This window comes from Pongo pygmaeus, chromosome 21 (genome assembly GCF_028885625.2).
Source record: "Pongo pygmaeus isolate AG05252 chromosome 21, NHGRI_mPonPyg2-v2.0_pri, whole genome shotgun sequence".
Classification (NCBI taxonomy): Eukaryota; Metazoa; Chordata; class Mammalia; order Primates; family Hominidae; genus Pongo; species Pongo pygmaeus.
This window is the reverse complement of record NC_072394.2, coordinates 37657655-37675718: the sequence shown is the minus strand read 5'-3', so window position 1 is coordinate 37675718 and position 18064 is coordinate 37657655. Positions and strand designations below refer to the sequence as shown.

Here is an 18064-nt window from a genome sequence, read left to right as displayed (position 1 = left end):
TTTTTTGAGACAGAGTCTCACTCTGTTGCACAGGCTGGAGTGTAGTGGTGTAATCTCAGCTCACTGCAACCTCTGCCTTCCAAGTTCAAGCAATTCTCCTGCCTCAACCTCCTGAGTAGTAGCTGGGATTACAGGCGCGCACCACCACGCTTGGCTAATTTTTGTATTTTTAGTACAGACAGGGTTTCACTATGTTGGCCAAGCTGGTCTTGAACTCCTAGCCTCAGGTGATCTGCCCACCTCGGCCTCCCAAAGTGCTGGGACTACAGACATGAGCCACTGCGCCCGGCACATTCTTTTAAAATATTTAATTCTTGGCCAGGTGCAGTAGCTCACACCTATAATCCTAGCACTTTGGGAAGCTGAGGCAGGAGATTGCTTGAGCCTAGAAGATCGTGACCAGCCTGGGCAACATGGCAAAACTCTATCTCTACTAAATATACAAAAAATTAGCCAGGCATGGTGGCATGTGCCTGTAGTCCCAGCTACTAGGGAGGCTGAGGTGGGAGGATCACCTGAGCTTGGAAAGTTGAGGCTACAGTGAGCCAAGATCACACCAGTACACTCCAACCTGGGTGAGGGGAGTCAGATCTTGTCTCAAAAAAAAAATAAATAAATAAATAAAAATAAATAAAAAGTTTGATTCTCAAAACAACACTGTGAGGTAACAGAAATTATTATTCCCGAGCCGGGGGCAGTGGCTCACGCCTGTAATCCCAGCACTTTGGGAGGCTGAGGCGGGCGAATCACGAGGTCAGGAGATCGAGACCATCCTGGCTAACATGGTGAAACCCCGTCTGTACTAAAAAATACAAAAAAAAATTAGCCGGGTGCGGTGGCGGGTGCCTGTAGTCCCAGCTACTCGGGAGGCTGAGGCAGGAGAATGGCGTGAACCCAGGAGGCAGAGCTTGCAGTGAGCCCAGATGGTGCCACTGCACTCCAGCCTGGGTGACAGAGCGAGACTCCATCTCAAAAAAAAAAAAAAGAAATTATTATTCCCATTTCACAGATGAGGGAAACAATCCACAGATAAATCCAGTACCTTGCAAAACACAGAAATCAGCAAGGCAGGACTGGAACTTAGTTGAATGGAAAAATGAACTATTAATTAATGCAATTTAACAAAGCCTGGAGCTTTTATTTTTTCCTGTCAGTGCTTAGCACAAAGTTGAGCTAGAGGAACTATGTTGTTGACCAAATGAAGGAGTGAATGAATAAATGTGTGACATTTCCCAAGGTAGACACTCAAACATAGTACTTTAAATGGCTAATCTAGCTTCCTTTAATTAACAGTCCCTGGGAAGAGAACCAAGAACCACCTCTGGCTGAGTTAGACCTGGAAGGCACCTAGGGGAGGAAACAGGCTCAGAGAAAGGCAGCCATTGCCCAAGGTCACAGAGCTGGAGCTACATCTTGGGGCTCTAAATTCTATCCCAAACACTCCCCAACTCAGGCCTTGGATTAATAAGTGCGACTGGCTACCTCCTTCCCCTGCTTCCGGACCACAACTCCCCTGCCTTCCTACAAGGAGGTGTGGGCAGAACTGCAAGTGGGAAATGCCATCCTTTTCCTTTCACCATCCACCTGCCACTCTCTGAGCACTATCCAACAGGCCTGGGGCTTTTTGGAACAAAGTAAAACCCGAGGCCAGGTGGTGCCGCAGCAGAGACACCAGTGCTTCTGCCCCAGGATGCACTGCCATGAGACCTGTGCAACGCCTTCAAAATAACCTCCGCTTTGAAAGGCAGCTGGGCTCTCTTTAACCAGCCCACTCTGGAGACCATGGGGCCAAGGAGTCCACTGTATTCACAACAGCACAGGAGAAGAAGTTCACACTCTCATAATCAGAGAATCCTAGGAATGGGAGATGTTCACACAGGATTTTAGGATCCTAAAACCCCAGACTCGCCAAGTTTTAAAAGCTTAGATGCTTAAAATAATGGAATCTAGGCCGGGCGCGGTGGCTCACGCCTGTAATCCTAGCACTCTGGGAGGCCGAGGCGGGCAGATCACCTGAGGTCAGGAGTTCGAGACCAGCCTGGCCAACATGGTGAAACCCTGTCTCTACTAAAAATACAAAAAAAATTAGCCAGCATGGTGGTACATGCCTGTAATCTTAGCTACTCGGGAGGCTGAGGCAGGAGAATCGCTTGAACCCCGGAGGCAGAGGTTGCAGTGAGCCGAGATCACGCCACTGCCCTCCAGCCTGGGTGACAAATCAAGACTTCATCTCATCAAACAACAAAAAAAGTGGAATCTAGAATTTAGAGCCATAATCCAACACTCTCCTTTGCAAATGAACACACTGAGACCCAGAGAGATGATTCTGCCCAGGAGTGACTTACGTCAAATTGATCCTTGATCCACAACTGGGTACATTTCCTGTTCCTCCCCCCACCAACTCCCTTGGATCCTCACCCAGCCCTGCTAGCATCTTCCACCTGCCTCAGGCTCCCCTCCCTTCCCACCTCCTTAGGAAACTCACTCCTGCTCTTTTCCATGCTTTAATGATGTGAATGGCTTTTCTTAAACAACTCTCATAGCTTTCTTAAGCAAGTTTAAGGCTGTTCAACTCTCTCCCATCTTAAACAAACAGAACTTCATCCTCTCTAGCTGCTACCCATTTCTCCCCACCTCCCTGTCAGGCTTCTTGAATGTCTTCCCTCCACTTGCCACCTCTTCTCCTCACCTCCGCTTCTCCCCACTTCAATCTGACTTCATCTCTACCATTCTGCTGAGGTTAACAACAACCTCTTTGTCACTAAACCCAGCAGACAACTTTCAGCCATGCTCCTGTTGGAGGGCTCTGGAGCGGCTGGCCCCACTGACCACCCCACACCGTGTGGCATCATGACATTGCATCACATCATCACGTCAGGCTTCTTCCTCTCCGGCTGCCACTTCTTGGCTGGCTTTGTGGGGTTCCATCCCCTGCCCGTGAATCTTTACATTCCCCTTGAGTGATTGTGACCATCCTCATGGCTTTTTTCTACCTCCTAAGTGTTACTACCTCCTAAGTGTCTCCCCAAAACTCATTGTTTCCTTCTGAGCTCTAGACTGGTGTGGCTAGATGACTGTATTTGTCACTAAATGGTGAGCCTCTGGAGGGCCGGATGACAGGCACATGCAGGCACCCAGCAAATGTTTGGTAAATGGAAAAAGTGGAGCCAACTCATTATCATTCAAGAGTTTTCTGTATTCTGTGAGACGTGCACATTGCAGGGAACTCCAGAGGGTGACCCGTAGATAAATTATTCGAGCCAGAGGGGATTTAAGAGCCCATCTACAACCCAACCCCTCATTGTACTGATAAGGAAACTGAGGTCCAGAAGGGTTAAGCAACTTGTCTCCAAGGTCACATGGAATGTTAATGGGAGGGCTGGACTCCCATCCCAGCACGTCCCCCACTCACATTGAGATATTCTTTCCCAGGATGGCACTGCAGGAATAAAAGATAGGACGGGAGGATAGGCATGGGGTGTACACAGGCCATGACAAATGTGAACACAAATGTAAGTCCAGAAAGTTCAAAGGCACAATGTCCTACGCAAATCTTACTCGATCGTTGTCTGATCCAACACACCGGTGACTGGGATCCCGTAAAACTGCTGCATAGTGGAGACTGCTGACTGCAAGGCCTTCCCTGAGTGCAACGCAGATGCCCGTGAATCATAGGGAAGCAGATAGCCATAGGACTTTAACCAGTTCTGAAAGACACGTGAAAGAAAAGGATGCATTATTCTGGGAAAGGCTCTGTTCTACCTGGGCAGAGATGTGCCCTTAAAACAAGGGATCGTTTGACCCCAATGACTCCTGGACTCATGCTCTGAGTTCTTCCTTTACCCCATCCTGCAGACACTGTCAAATTAATCTCCAGAAAGCAGCTTTTATTGGTGTCCTCTCCTGCTAGAAACATTTCATTGGATTTCTACTGGCCACAGAATAAAGATTAAATTTGAATTCAGTTTTCCATTGCCCTGCCTCTTTACTCATTTATTCAGTGCTTTCCACTGATATTGGACTAGACATGGAAAAGCAGAGCATGGTTAATTCTTTTTTATTTTTTGAGACGGAGTCCAGCTTTGTCGCCAGGCTGGAGTGCAGTGACACAATCTCAGCTCACTGCAACCTCCGCCTCCTGGGTTCAAGCGATTCTCCTGCCTCAGCCTCCTGAGTAGCTGGGATCACAGTCACGCACCACCACGCGTAGCTAATTTTTGTATTTTTATTTATTTATTTATTATTTATTTATTTATTTATTTTTTTTAGTAGAGACAGGGTTTCACTCTGTTACCCAGGATGGTCTCGATCTCCTGACCTAGTGATCTGCCCGCCTCGGCCTCCCAAAGTGCTGGGATTACAGGCGTGAGCCACCGCGCCCGGGTAGCATGGTTGATTCCGTGATGCAGAGTGGTATTTTGAAAATGTTGTGCCACCCAGAAACCCACCGTGTCTACTGTCAAAGCCTGATGAAGAATCATGTTGTAGAATATTTATTGGCAGGAGATTATATACAATATGTATTGCTACCCCCCAAAAAGCAAGCCACTATAAATAAATATAAATAAAACAATGCATGATCTTATTTAAATATAAATAAATAATGTGTGCATAGAAAAAATCTAGAAAGGCATATATAAAAATTAATATGTAGGAGAATACCTGATTTTTAGGAAGTACACACTGAAGGATTGAGGCTGACATAAGGGTGCATAATATCTGCAACTTATTCTTTTTTTTTGGCCCAGGTGACAATTGGCCAGCAAATTATTCTTAAATGAGTTCAGAAATATACATATATGGCCAGGCGCGGTGGTTCACGCCTAAAATCCCAGCACTTTGGGAGGCCGAGGCGGGAGGATCACCTGAGGTCAGGAGTTCGAGACCAGCTTGGCCAATATGATGAAACCTCATCTCTACTAAAAATACAAAAATTAGCCAGTCGTGGTGGTGCACACCTGTAATCCTGGCTACTCAGGAGGCTAAGGCAGGGGAATCACTTGGACCTGGGAGGCAGAGGCTGCACTGAGCCAAGATCGCACAACTGCCCTCCAGCCTGGGTGACAGAGCAAGACTCTGTCTTAAAAAAATATATATACATATATGCCTATATATATATATAAAGAGAGAGACAGACAGAGACAGAGAGAAGAGAGAGAGATAAAGTAAGTATAGTTAGATGTTAACAGTTTTGGGTGAGGAGCATTCAAGAATTCTTTGTTGGCTGGGTGTGGTGGCTCATGCCTGTAATCCCAGTGCTTTAAGAGGCTGAGGTGAAAGGATGGCTTGAAGCCAAGAGTTTGAGACCAGCCTGGGCCACATATCAAGACCCCATCTCTACAAAAAAGTTAAACATTAGCTGTGCATGCTGGTGTGCACCCATGGTCCTAGCTACTTGGGAGGCTGAGGCAGGAGGATTGCTTGAGCCTGGGAGTAAGAGGCTGTAGTGAGCCGTGATCATGCCACTGCACTCCAGGCTGGGCGACAGAGTGAGACCTCATCTCTAAAATAAATAAGTAAATAAATAAATATTTAAAGAAATTGTCCTATTCTCGAAAATGTTTCTGAAAGTCTGAAATGATGTCATAACTTTTTTTTTAAATAAAAAAGAATTGACTGACTATCCTTTGGTTATAGTATCACGAGGCACTTCTTTTTTGTGCTTTCCTGTTTTCTAAGTTTTATGCATGGAGTGATTTTTTTAAAGAGGAGAAAAACATTAAAAAGGCAAGAGAATCTGAAAGAAGCTTGGGTGAAGGAGCTCAAACAAGCAATGACTCTGAAGGATAGCAAGTAACGATTATTCCCGGCTGGGCGTGGTGGTTCACGCCTGTAATCTCAGCACTTTGGGAGGCCGAGATGGGTGGATCACCTGAGGTCAGGAGTTCGAGACCAGCCTGACCAACATGGTGAAACCCCGTCTCTACGAAAATACAAAAATTAGCCAGGCATGGTGGTGGGTGCCTGTAATCTCAGCTACTTGGGAGGCTGAAGCAGGAGAATCACTTGAACCCAGGAGGCGGAGGTTGCAGTGAGCTGAGATCATGCCATTACACTCCAGCTGGGGCAACAAGAGCAAAACTCTGTCTCAAAAAACAAACAAAAAATTATTCCCACCCAAAAGCATGAGGGGACGGAGACCCAGGGACACAAGAGTACCAGGAAATATGTGTGGCATCAGCTGGAAAATGAGGAAAACATCCGTGTATTTGTTGAGCCCACAAGCACTTCCAGGAGCTACATGCTGGGCTCAAATCTAGATAACCCCGTTTCTCATCCTCAGAGGATTATCCTGAATGCCAAATAAGCCAATGAAGGGAAAAGAGCCTGGGGAAATGGCATTATTCCCCTCCTAGCTATAGCTTTTGTTTCATGTGTCTATATGAACAGGCTAATTATGGATGTGTCTTTTATTATAAGTCAAATGAAACAGTTTTTCAGAAGGCAGCCGACCAGAAACTATAAATAAGTTATTATTTGCTCCACCAAAGGTGACTATAACATCTTTACTGCCTTGTGATAAAATCCATCTGATGATACAAGCAAAATTGTCAGAATAATAAAGCCTTGAAACATACACAATAAAGTAACAACTTTCTGTCTCTCACAATTGGATCTGAAACATACTTTCCATTCCAAATGATGGCACAGAATATCAATACTTGCAGTTCCCTGAATATTGATTCTCTTTCCTGCCTTTGTATTAATACATGTTTTCCCTCTGCCTAATATTTTTCTCAGTTTGGCAAAAAAATTTTATATTTTAAGGTTCAGCCCATAAATTACTACCTCTGGAAGACTTTCCTGACGTGTCAGGCTAAGTTATTTTCTTCCTCTTCTGTGCTCCCCAAATCCCCTATTATAGATATTTTAAGATTGGGCTGGAAGCATTACTTTACGTATCAGTCTCCACCTCCTCCTCCTCCTCCTCCTCCTCCTCCTCCACCTCCTCCTCCTCCTCCCAAAGTGCTGGGACTTTAACATCCTCAAGGGAAGGGGCTGTAGCTTAATCATCCAGTGCCCAGGACAGTGCTGGACACAGTAGCTGCTCATTATGTGCATTCAGCAAGCATTAACTCAGCACTTACTACAGGCTAGGCACTGTGTGAGGCTCTGAAAAAATAAAGATGAATAAGGAACTCAGAGACTGACAAGTAAACCCACAATAAAAATACAATGCTAAAAAGCAGGTGTGCATAGAGTTCTATGGGAGAACAAAAGAAGGGTGTCTTATCCATGGTGGGGAGGGGGACACCACAGAGAAAGGGGAACTCAGGGACGGCTTCCAGGTAGAGATGAGATTTAAGCTAAGCCTTGAAGTATACAGCATGTGCAATTGCCTGGAAATGTGGGAGAGCATAGCACATTCTGAGTGGATTTTTTTTTTCTTTTTTTGAGATGGAGTCTTGCCCTCTTGCCCAGGCTGGAGTGCAGTGGTGTGATCTCGGCTCACTGCAACCTTCATCCCCGAGGTTCAAGTGATTCTCCTGCCTCAGCCTCCCAAGTAGCTGGGATTACAGGCACAAGCCACTACTGCCTGGCTAATTTTTGTATTTTTAGTAGAGATGGGGTTTCACCATGTTGGCCAGGCTGGTCTCGAACTCCTGACCTCAAGTGATACACCTGCCTTGGCCTCCCAAAGTGCTGGGATTACAGGCATGAGCCACCGTGCCTGGCCATTTGACTCTTGCTTTTTGAAATCTAGCCATCCTGCCCTCCTATGTGCTCCTTGGACCAAGAGCCAGTTCTTGTGGGTCCTATGGAGGGCAGTTCATCTTTTGCAGTCAAGTCTTCTTTCTCTTGGGTGACTTATGGACATGACAGCATCTCCCAGAAGACTGGGGACACTGCATAGGGCCTGGTGCTGAGTGGATGCGGAGAAATGACGGCTAAATTGAATTACATACCCTTCACCTTCTCACTCAACTTTCTTAGGACCAAACACAATTACTTTCTATTAGGCTTTAGCTTGAGGAAAATGTTTTCCCTATAGGATATTCTGTATACTTTGAGGTATAAGAAAAGGAACACTGGATAACCCAATGCGTTTCCCTTTTTGTCTTTCTCCCAGGAACCTTTCAGCCAAATTTCTAGCTTATTTGTTGAGCATGGGGATGTTTGGAAGTAACCATTACTTTTTTCATCCTTCAGACCACCAAGTTTTATGTTTCATCCTTAAAAGATTGACAGAAAGACATTATGGGCTTTTTTTAAATTTAATTTTTATTTTATTTTTATTTTTGAGATGGAGTCTCACTCTGTTGCCCAGGCTGGAGTGCAGTGGTATGATCTTGGCTCACTGCAATCTCTGCCTCCCAGGTTCAAGCGATTCTCCTGTCTCAGCCTCCCAAGTAGCTGGGATTACAGGTGTGTGCCACCATGCCCAGGTAATTTTTGTATTTTTGGTAGGGATGGGCTTTCACCATTTTGGCCAGGCTGGTCTTGAACTCCTGAGCTCAGGTGATCCACCCACCTTGGCCTCCATAAGTGCTGGGATTACAGGCGTAGAGCCACAAGACATTACGTTTTAATCTGTAAGCTGCCTCAAGACATCCCCAAAAGAGGTGTGGTACAAACCTGAAATATATCCAGTGCCTCCCTATCTGCCAACGGACTCTACTGGTTCTCTAAAAATTTGACTAAGATGAATTACAGCACTTGGGAAATAGCTAGGGACCTCTGAACAGATAACTACTCACAAACCAGTCAGCCAATGGAGTATTTTTTGAGCATCCACCTCGAAGCTAGCATGGAATTTAAAAATCCTCATTCCTGCTTATGGTGGGAAATGAGGAACAGGGGGTCTTCTACATAAGCCCACTCTAGCATTCCAGTGCTCTGGGGAATTAAAAGTAGCTCCTCCTCAGTAAAAAGCTGGCAACCTGGTTTACGCAGCTCGTTTTCTGGGATACTCAAGTGAGGAACATCTCACAGCGCATCCAAATCCATTACGAGCATCACAGAGTCTATCCCGGCCACATCAGGAGTTGGGATCTATGGACTCAGGTCATAGGCAAATGTCTGGGCCAGAACTAAACACTGGGAAGGATCAGACAGATGGTGGGGATGGGCCAGTATTAGTGTATTCTCTAATATTCTCTAGGCTCTGTTTCTTTCCCAGGTTCTCTGGGGACAATCCTCAGAGCCCAGGGGCACACTCCTAGAAGGGGAAATGGGGTGGGGGCAGTCAAATGGCAGCATCTAAGCCAGGGGACAGGACAAGAGGTTGGACTAGCATTATGTGTGTGTGTGTGTGTGTCTGTGTGTGTCTGTGTGTGTGTGTGTGTGTGTGTGTCTGTGTGTGTGTGTCTGTGTGTGTGTGTGTCTGTGTGTGTGTCTGTGTGTGTGTCTCTGTGTGTGTGTGTGTCTGTGTGTGTGTGTCTCTGTGTGTGTCTGTGTTGTGTGTGTGTGTCTGTGTTGTGTGTGTCTGTGTGTCTGTGTGTGTGTGTGTGTCTGTGTGTGTGTCTGTGTGTCTGTATGTGTCTGTGTCTGTGTGTCTGTGTGTGTCTGTGTGTGTCTGTGTGTGTGTGTCTGTGTGTGTGTCTGTGTGTGTGTGTCTGTGTGTGTGTGTCTGTGTGTGTCTGTGTGTGTCTGTGTGTGTGTCTGTGTCTGTGTGTGTCTGTGTGTGTGTGTCTGTGTGTGTCTGTGTGTGCGTCTGTGTGTGTGTCTGTGTGTGTGTGTGTGTGTCTGTGTTGTGTCTGTGTGTCTGTGTGTCTGTGTGTGTGTGTGTGTGTCTGTGTGTCTGTGTGTGTGTGTCTGTGTGTGTCTGTGTGTGTCTGTGTGTGTGTGTGTGTGTCTGTGTGTGTATATTAGAGGCTAAGAAAGATGGATCAGGGGTCGGACAATTCTAATTGATGCTGCTTAATCCTGTCTCTGCCACTGAGTTTCTCAGTGACCGAGACAATCCTCTGCCTTCTCTGGGCAGAGCTCCTGAGGCTAGAGCAAGTGTTCTACATTCCAGTCACAGCAAGTCCAAAGCACTCTCTGCCCTTCACAGTTCCAGGCTGTTTCTGCTGCCTCCAAAACCCATTCTCTTTATGCACATTAGCAAACTCCTACTCATCCTTCAAGGTCTAGCTCAATGTCACCTCCTTTGTTAAACCTTCCTTAGCTCTCCCTGTCAGAGCTAGTGGGTGCCCTCTTTACTCCCGCAGTACTTTGTACACACAACTACCACAATGTATCATACCCAGTTGTGGATATGTCTGTTTTTCCCACTAGATTGAGTTCCTGGAGAACAGAGATCGTGTCATATTTATTTTTGTATCTGTTATAGTATTTAGCACAGTGTCTGACACAAGAAATAATCACTGAGTTAATGAATGAACAGTTGATCTAGGAGGCACTGCCTGGATATCAAGGAAGGGACTTCATCTTGGGAAGATTTAGTAATACACTGAAAGCACCAAGCACAATTCCTGGTATCTATTAGAGGTTTCAAAAAACACTTGCTGAAATTCAATCTATTGTGGTTTGACTTCCTTGCTTGATGAGGCAATAGGTTCCAGTGTTCTATTTGAAAAAAAAGATAAAATCCACTGAAGGAAAAAAGTCCCATTCACTTTTAGACACAATGACCTTGCTTTCATCTCTTTACACCTAGATCCATTAATCAGTCATCAGCCACGTCAGAATTCTAACCTTTACAGCTCAGTTAACCAACTCTTAAGATGTCTGTCACCCTTTAAGTGCAGAAAGAGGTGTAAACCCAGAGGAAAGTGAGAAAAATCTCAGAGTGCAAGCAGAAACCAAAATAGCTGGGCTGAGCCAAAGACATAGAGATCATAGACAATATGGTGTGATTGGTCTGCCGGCCAGAAGGCAGGATTTGGGTTCCTGAGAAGCCAAAGCTGAGAAGTCCCGGAGTGGTGGCAGTGAAAGGAGAGAGCAGAGAATACCAAGGAGAACAAAGTGTGGACAGAAGAGGGAAGAGAGCGGCAGACAGCAGAGATGGTGGTGAGGTTAGAAGTGGCAATGGGGGTGGCAAGAGGCAGATCTCTGGCAGTGCCTACAAGTGCTCCTGGAAATAGAGATGGCCATGGGGAAGGAGAGAAAAGTTGGGTCAGTTAAAACAGTGAGGTCTCCAGGGGGCATTTGGGAGCATCACAGCTGAGTGGGAGCCTGAACCAGACTATATGTGCCTGGAGAAGGAGTGAGGAAAATGATCAGGATTAGGTGTTTGATCAGAAATGAAGGGGCTAGAAGGTAGTATCAGAAAGGCCAGAGGTAAAGTCTACAAAAAAGGACCAGGCAGGAAGATGTCAAATTTGGAAGCAGGGGCTAGAAGGAGGAAGAGAGAATAAAAGACCCCCATGAAAGAGTTGGGGCAACTGAGGTCATAATCTAGGGTAACGAGGTGAGCAACAAGAACCAGGCACTGGTCTCAACATGCATGGGAGTTTCAAGTCCAGTTCTGGAGGCTTTATATGCAGAGGGACTGTGACAAACTGGAGTTTGACTAAGGGAGCGTGGCCAAGAAAGTAAGGGGACCGGGAACCATGTCCTGGGAGGACAGACGAGGGGTGTTTAGGCTGAAGAAGGGAGACTGTATTAAGGAGAACAGGAACATGAAGGAGAACATTCTGGTTGGTACAGAGGGCAAAACTAAGACCAGAATGAGAGATTATAGGACAGAGATCTTGACTCATTATAAGAAACAACTTTTTATCATTCTACTATAAAGACACATACACACGTATGTTTACTGCAGCACTATTTACAATAGCAAAGACTTGGAACCAACCTCAATGCCCATCAATGATAGACTGGATAAAGAAAATGTGGCACGTATACACCATGGAATACTATGCAGCCATAAAAAAGAATGAGTTCATGTCCTTTGCAGGGACATGGATGAAGCTGGAAACCATCATCCTCAGCAAACTAACACAGGGACAGAAAATCAACCACCACATATTCTCACTCATAGGTGGGAGTTGAACAATGAGAACACATGGACACAGGGAGGGGAACATCACACACTGGGGCCTATTGAGGGGTGGGGAGCAGGGGAGGGAGAGCATTAGGACAAATACCTAATGCATGTGGAGCTTAAAACCTAGATGACAGGTTGACAGGTGCAGCAAACCACCATGGCACATGTATACCTATGTAATAAACCTGCACATTCAGCACATGTATCCCACAACTTAAAGTAAAATAAATAATAATAATAAAAAAAGAAATTACAGGCCCTGTCACCCCAAAGATATCCCTGAGTTTTAAACACTGTTTTTCAAAGTTTTGTTTACTTTTCTTTTTTTCTTTTTTTTTTTTTTTTGGAGGCTCATAAACAGGTCTATTCCCTGGCAGGGGGAAAAAAAGAAAAAAAAGAAACAACTTTTTAACAGTCAGAGATCTTCCAAGTGTAATAACAGTGATGCTAACTACCATCTTTAGAATGCCTATTAAGTACCTGGCACAGGCACTCTATTGTGCTAAGCACCCTAGAATTCAACAATTCCATGAGGTAGGAATTATGACCCCCAATTTGCAGATGAGGAAACAGGTTCAAAGAGGTTAAGTAATTACAGTTGGCCCTCCATATCCATGGATATCTTGCGGATATGGCAGGCTATAAGGGACTTGAGCATCCACGGATTTTGGTATCTGAGAGGGTCCAGGAAGCAACCCCTCATGGATATCAAGGGATGACTGTATCCAGAGCCCTAAAGCTAAGAAATGGCAGAATTCAGGCATATTCCGTATGGTCAGAGTGTTGGACAGGCAGCCCTTCCCCCTCCCAGGACTTCCTATACCTCACACTCCTGGAGTGCAATGTCTTATCTCAGACAGTAGTGAGCTCAATATGCCTGTGCTATGTCAGGGTATGGCACCATCAGCTACCCAGTTGTCCAAACCAGCTACCCAGTTGTCCAAACCTCATATGACCCGTGACTCTTCCCTCTCCTTCACTGCCTACATCCAGTTTCTTTTGTTTGTTTGTTTGTTTGGTTGGGTTTTTTTTGAGACAGGGTCTCGCTCTCAGCCATGGCTCAGTGCAGCCTTGAACTTCTGGGCTCAAGTGATCCTCCCACCTTAGCCTCCTGAGTAGCTGGGACTACAGGCTTTTGCCACCATGCCTGGCTAATTTTTCTTTTTTAATCTTTTGTGGAGATGAAGTCTCGCTGTGTTGCTAGGGCTGGTCTTGAACTCCTAGGCTCAAGTGATACACCTGCCTTGGCCTCACAAAGTGCTGGGATTACAGGCGTGAGCCACAGCACACTAGTCTTTTACCAAAGAACTATTGGTCCTACCTCCTAAATATCAAATGTTTATTTCTGTCCCTTCATTCAATAAATATTTATTGAGGACCTACTATGTACCAAGTACTGTGTGCTAGGGCTAAAAGAGCAAACAAAAACATTCTAGTCCCAGCCTGGCCAACATAGCAAGACACCTCTCTACCAAAAAAAAAAAAAAAATTGAAAAACGGCCAGGCGTGGTGGCTCACGCCTGTAATCCCAGCATTTTTGGAGGCCGAGGCGGGCAGGTCATGAGGTCAAGAGATCGAGACCATCCTGGCCAACATGGTGAAACCCCATCTCTACTAAAAATACAAAAATTAGCCAGGAGTGCACCTGAAATCCTAGCTACTCGGGAGGCTGAGGCAGGAGAATCACTTGACCCCAGGAGGCGGAGGTTGCAGTGAGCCAAGATCACGCCACTGCACCCCAGCCTGGTGACACAGCAAGACTCTGTCTAAAAAAAAAAAAAAAATTGAAAAAATTGAAAAAAGTAGCCAGGCGTGGTGACACACCCCTGTAGTCCTAGCTACTCTGGAGACTATGGCAGGAAGATCCTTGAGCCCAGGAGTTGGAGGCTGCAGTGGGCTGTGGGCGACAGAATGAGACCATGTCTAAAACAGAAACAAAAACAAAATCCCAAAGCAGCATTCTAGTTACTTTCTAGTAGTTACGGTCTAGTGGAAGAACCATGTGGGAATAAGTGCTGTGAAGAATAGAGCAGGTTGGAGAGATGGAGAGTGGGACAGCTATTTATGGAGGGTGATCAGGGACAATCTCTTTGAGCAGGTGACATTTGAGCAAGAGATCTGAAGGAGGTGAGGGAGTGGGCCCTGTGGCTACTAGGAAAGAGTGTTCCAGGATGAGGGAACAGTAAGTGTGAATGCCCTGAGGTGGCTCTAAGAGCTTTCCATCTCTGCAGTAAGAGCCTTTATGATTTGGCCCCTGACTCCCTCTGCAACCCCTTTTATCTTTCCCCACCTAGTGCTCTGTGTTCCAGTGAGTTCCGGTTCTCCCAGGGCCTTACATGTATTGTTCCTTCTATTCATTCACTCTCCCCTCCTCTCTCTTTGGGGAGCCTTGACCCCTTACATCTTTTCGGAAGGTCCTTGTACATCCCTGTCAGTCCCCCATCTGTTTCCTTATCGCAATTCTTATCACACTGTATTGTAACCACATGTTGAATTATCTGTCTCTTCCTCTGGACTCTAAAATGCATATATGTCCTCCTCATCATTGTCACCCCAACAGCTAGCACAGGGCCTGCCATAACCATGACAAAATGGACATGTTGTTTAGTGTCACTTATAATTGAGTATGTTACCCATTTAGAAAAGTCTTCTATTACCACTGGCTCAGTAGCCAGCCTCTGCTCTCTGTGCCTTGGCTCTGCAGTTATCTCTGAGTCCCTCACTTTGCCCATCTCCTTGGTCAGTCCTAACTTGAGCAAATGGTCCATCAGCAGCTTCAACCCCCAACACTAAGATACTATTGTATCACTGTATGCGGGCATGAATGGTGGCCTAAGATCATTCTTCCTCATCCATTGCTATATTGGCTTAATGCTTACAACTGGGTTTTTTCCCTCAGTTTCCCTCTCTGGCATTCACGTTCTAAGCTGAGACTGCTATGACCCTAATCTGTTTTTCAGGGTCTCAGATTCCCTGCCTAGTTCTTAGACAGCCTCCTCCAGAGAGTTAGACTCTATTCTCAATACACCTGGGAGCTGAATGGGGTCCTATCTAAAAAGACAGCTCACTTGGGACCAAGATGCCACCACATACCAAATATTACCTAACTTTTCTCTTTCCAGCAGAGTGCCCTTGGGCAAATGACCTAACTTCTCTAAGCATCACATTCCTCATCTGTTAAATAGATGTTTAAAGAAGGGTTGTTAGGAGGACTCAATGAGATGATGCACTGTGGTAGGTCAAATAATGACTCTTCGAAGACATCCACATCCTAATCCCCAAAGCCTGTGAACATGGTACCTTACATGGTAAAAGAGACTTTATAGAAATGATTAAGTTAAGGATCTTCAGATGGGGGAGAGTATCCTGGATTATCCAGGTGGGTCTATTGAAATCACAAGCATCCTTATAAGAGGAAGGCAGGGGGTTTGAGTCAGAGAAGGTGTTGGGAGACATAGGTTATAGCAGTGCTGCTGCTGCTAGAAGGGGCCACAAGCCAAGGAATGTGGGCATTCTGTAGACACTGGAAAAGGCAAGGAAGAGATCCTCTCCTAGAAACTCCAGCAGGAATGCAGCCCTGCCAATAACTTGACTTCAGTCCAGCAAGACCCATTTTGGACTTCTGACCTCCAGAAATGTAAGATAACAAGTCTGTCTTGCTTTTAGAGATAAGTTTGTGGTAATTTGTTACAGCAGCAAGAAGCATTTAACAGATTCTGGCACATAGTAAGCGTTCGTACAATGTTATTGTCTATTCCTGCTCCCATACTCCTTGGAAAGAACCCGCTGAAAGGCAGAGACGCTTGGCTCCATTCCTGGCTCCCCCACCAACTTGCTCTTAGTGATTTTTTTTTTTTTTTTTTTTTTTTGAGATGGAGTCTCGCTCTGTTGCACAGGCTGGAGTGCAGTGGTGCAATCTTGGCTCACTGCAACCTCTGCCTTCTGGGTTCAAGTGATTCTCCTGCCTCAGCCTCCCGAGTAGTTGGAATTACAGGTGCATGCCACCATGCCCGGCTAATTTTTGTATTTTTAGTAGAGACAGGGTTTCACCACGTTAGTCAGGCTGGTCTCGAACTCCTGATCTTAGGTGGTCCACTCGCCTTGGCCTCCCAAAGTGCTGGGATTACAGGTGTGAGCCACCTCACCCGGCCCTTGGTGATTTTTAATAAGTCATTTCTCCTCTTTGACCACCACGTTTGGTTATTGCTGCCATACCAAATCACTGGGTCTCTCTGGTGACTCCTCATGGATCGGTCCTATCACTGTGTCAGTTCACTCCACTTCTTGTCCCACCAAAACCCTGCTTCCTCCTCTACCCATATAACTGAGGTCCCAGCCTTGCTGCTGAGCCCACCTGAGTTATATGACTAATTTGTAAAATTTCACACTGAAGGCATAACCATTCAGGTATCTAGAAAATGCACTGGTCAACGATACTCAGAGATCATCTAATTTAACATACTTGTTTTGCAGAAGAGAGAAAGAAAACTCTGGGAGGGGAAATGACTTATTCAAAATCACAGAGCAAGTTGGTAAGGAAGCCAGACATGGAGGCAAGCATCTCTGCCTCTCAGAGGGTTTTCTGTCATGCTACACCCTCTGCACTAGCTCTAGTTTGCCTCCAAATGCTGTTTTTTTCTTTTTTTTTCTTCACTTACAGCCAATCTAAAAAGGGCCCTCAGGATCGCCCACAATGCCCAGCTTAGCTTCTTGACAAACACCTTAATGGCGCAGCATTGCCTGTTGGCTGCCATCGGCTCTTGAGTGGGTGGTAAGTGCACTAGCGGGAATTCCCTGGCACTCTGCAGAATGTCCTTGGCCCACTCCCAGGAGGCCACCACAAGCCAGATGATCACCATACCCGGGGAGGTGGCACATTTGGGGTTTTGGGTCAGCACTGGGATGTCCAACTTTTGCAATTCTGGGGAGGCCTCTGCCCACAGTCAGGAGTGTGGCCATGGTCTCATTCACTCTCTGGAAAAGGAGAGGCCTTAGTCTTCCTCGCCCCATCCAAGGCCCTCCTGCAAATCTGCCAATTTTCTGTCCCCTGAGGCTCGACTTCTTGGTGAGTTAAGAAAAGGGAAAAGTGAAGACAAAGACCAGTGGCCAGGCCTCAGGGTTTTTTAAATTTAAATTTTAATTAGTATTATTTTTTCTTGAGACATAGTCTTGCTCTTGTCACCCAGGCTGGAGTGCAATGGTGCGATTTTAGCTCACTGCAACCTCTGCCTCTCGGGTTCAAGTGATTCTCCTGCCTCAGCCTCCTAAGTAGCTGGGATTACAGGCGCCCACCACCACGCTCAGCTAATTCTTTGTATTTTTTAGTAAAGACAGGGTTTCACCATATTGGCCAGGCTGGTCTCAAACTTCTGATCTCAGGTGATCCACCCACCTCAGCCTCCCAAAGTGCTGGGATTACAGGTGTGGGCCACTGTGCCTGGCCTAATTTTTTTAAGACAGGGTTTCACTCTATGGCCCAGGCTGCAGTGCAGTGGTACAATCTCTGCTCACTGTAGCCTCAACTTCTTGGGCTCAAGCAATCCACCTGCCTCAGCCTCCCAAGTAGCTGTGACTGTAGGTGTATGCCACCACACCCAGCTAATCTTTATATTTTTTGTAGAGATAGGGTTTCGCCATGTTGCCCAGGCTGGTCTCAAACTCCTGGACTCAAGTGATCCTCCCAGCTTGGCCTCCCAAAGTGCTAGGGTTGCAGATGTGAGCCGCCACAGCCAGACCAAAGCTCAGCTTCTTAACTGCAGCAGGGAGAAGGTTGAACTAAATAACCTGTAAGTCATGTTAAAAAGTTCCATTATTTTAGCCTAAGTGGATTGACTGTGAAGCCGATCTTCTGGTTCCTCATTCCCAGTCTTAAAGTCCAAATTCTTTAGCATGACACAACAACCCTTACAATGTGATGCCAATGCACCTTTCCAGCCCTGTTTTCTTTTGTAGAGATGGGGTTCTGCTGTTGCTCAGGCTAGAGTGCAGTGGCGCAATCATAGCTCACTATGACCTCAAATTCTTGGTCTCAAGCAATCCTCCAGCCTCAGCCTTCTGAGAAGCTGGGATTACAGGCGTGAGCCACTATGCCTGGCTCTACCAGCCTCATGTTCTGTCCTGTACCTTCTA

At 46.0% G+C, this 18064-nt stretch overlaps 1 protein-coding gene across 1 annotated transcript in view; it reads right to left on the bottom strand.

Annotated features, from left to right (window-relative positions):
• MMP24 (matrix metallopeptidase 24) overlaps positions 1 to 18064 on the bottom strand; it is a 53893-nt gene that overhangs the window by 26364 nt on the left and 9465 nt on the right. The window contains exon 4 of the mRNA XM_054467145.2: positions 3559 to 3707. Coding sequence (XP_054323120.1) covers positions 3559 to 3707 — 149 coding nt within the window. The remainder of the gene's footprint in view (positions 1 to 3558; positions 3708 to 18064) is intronic.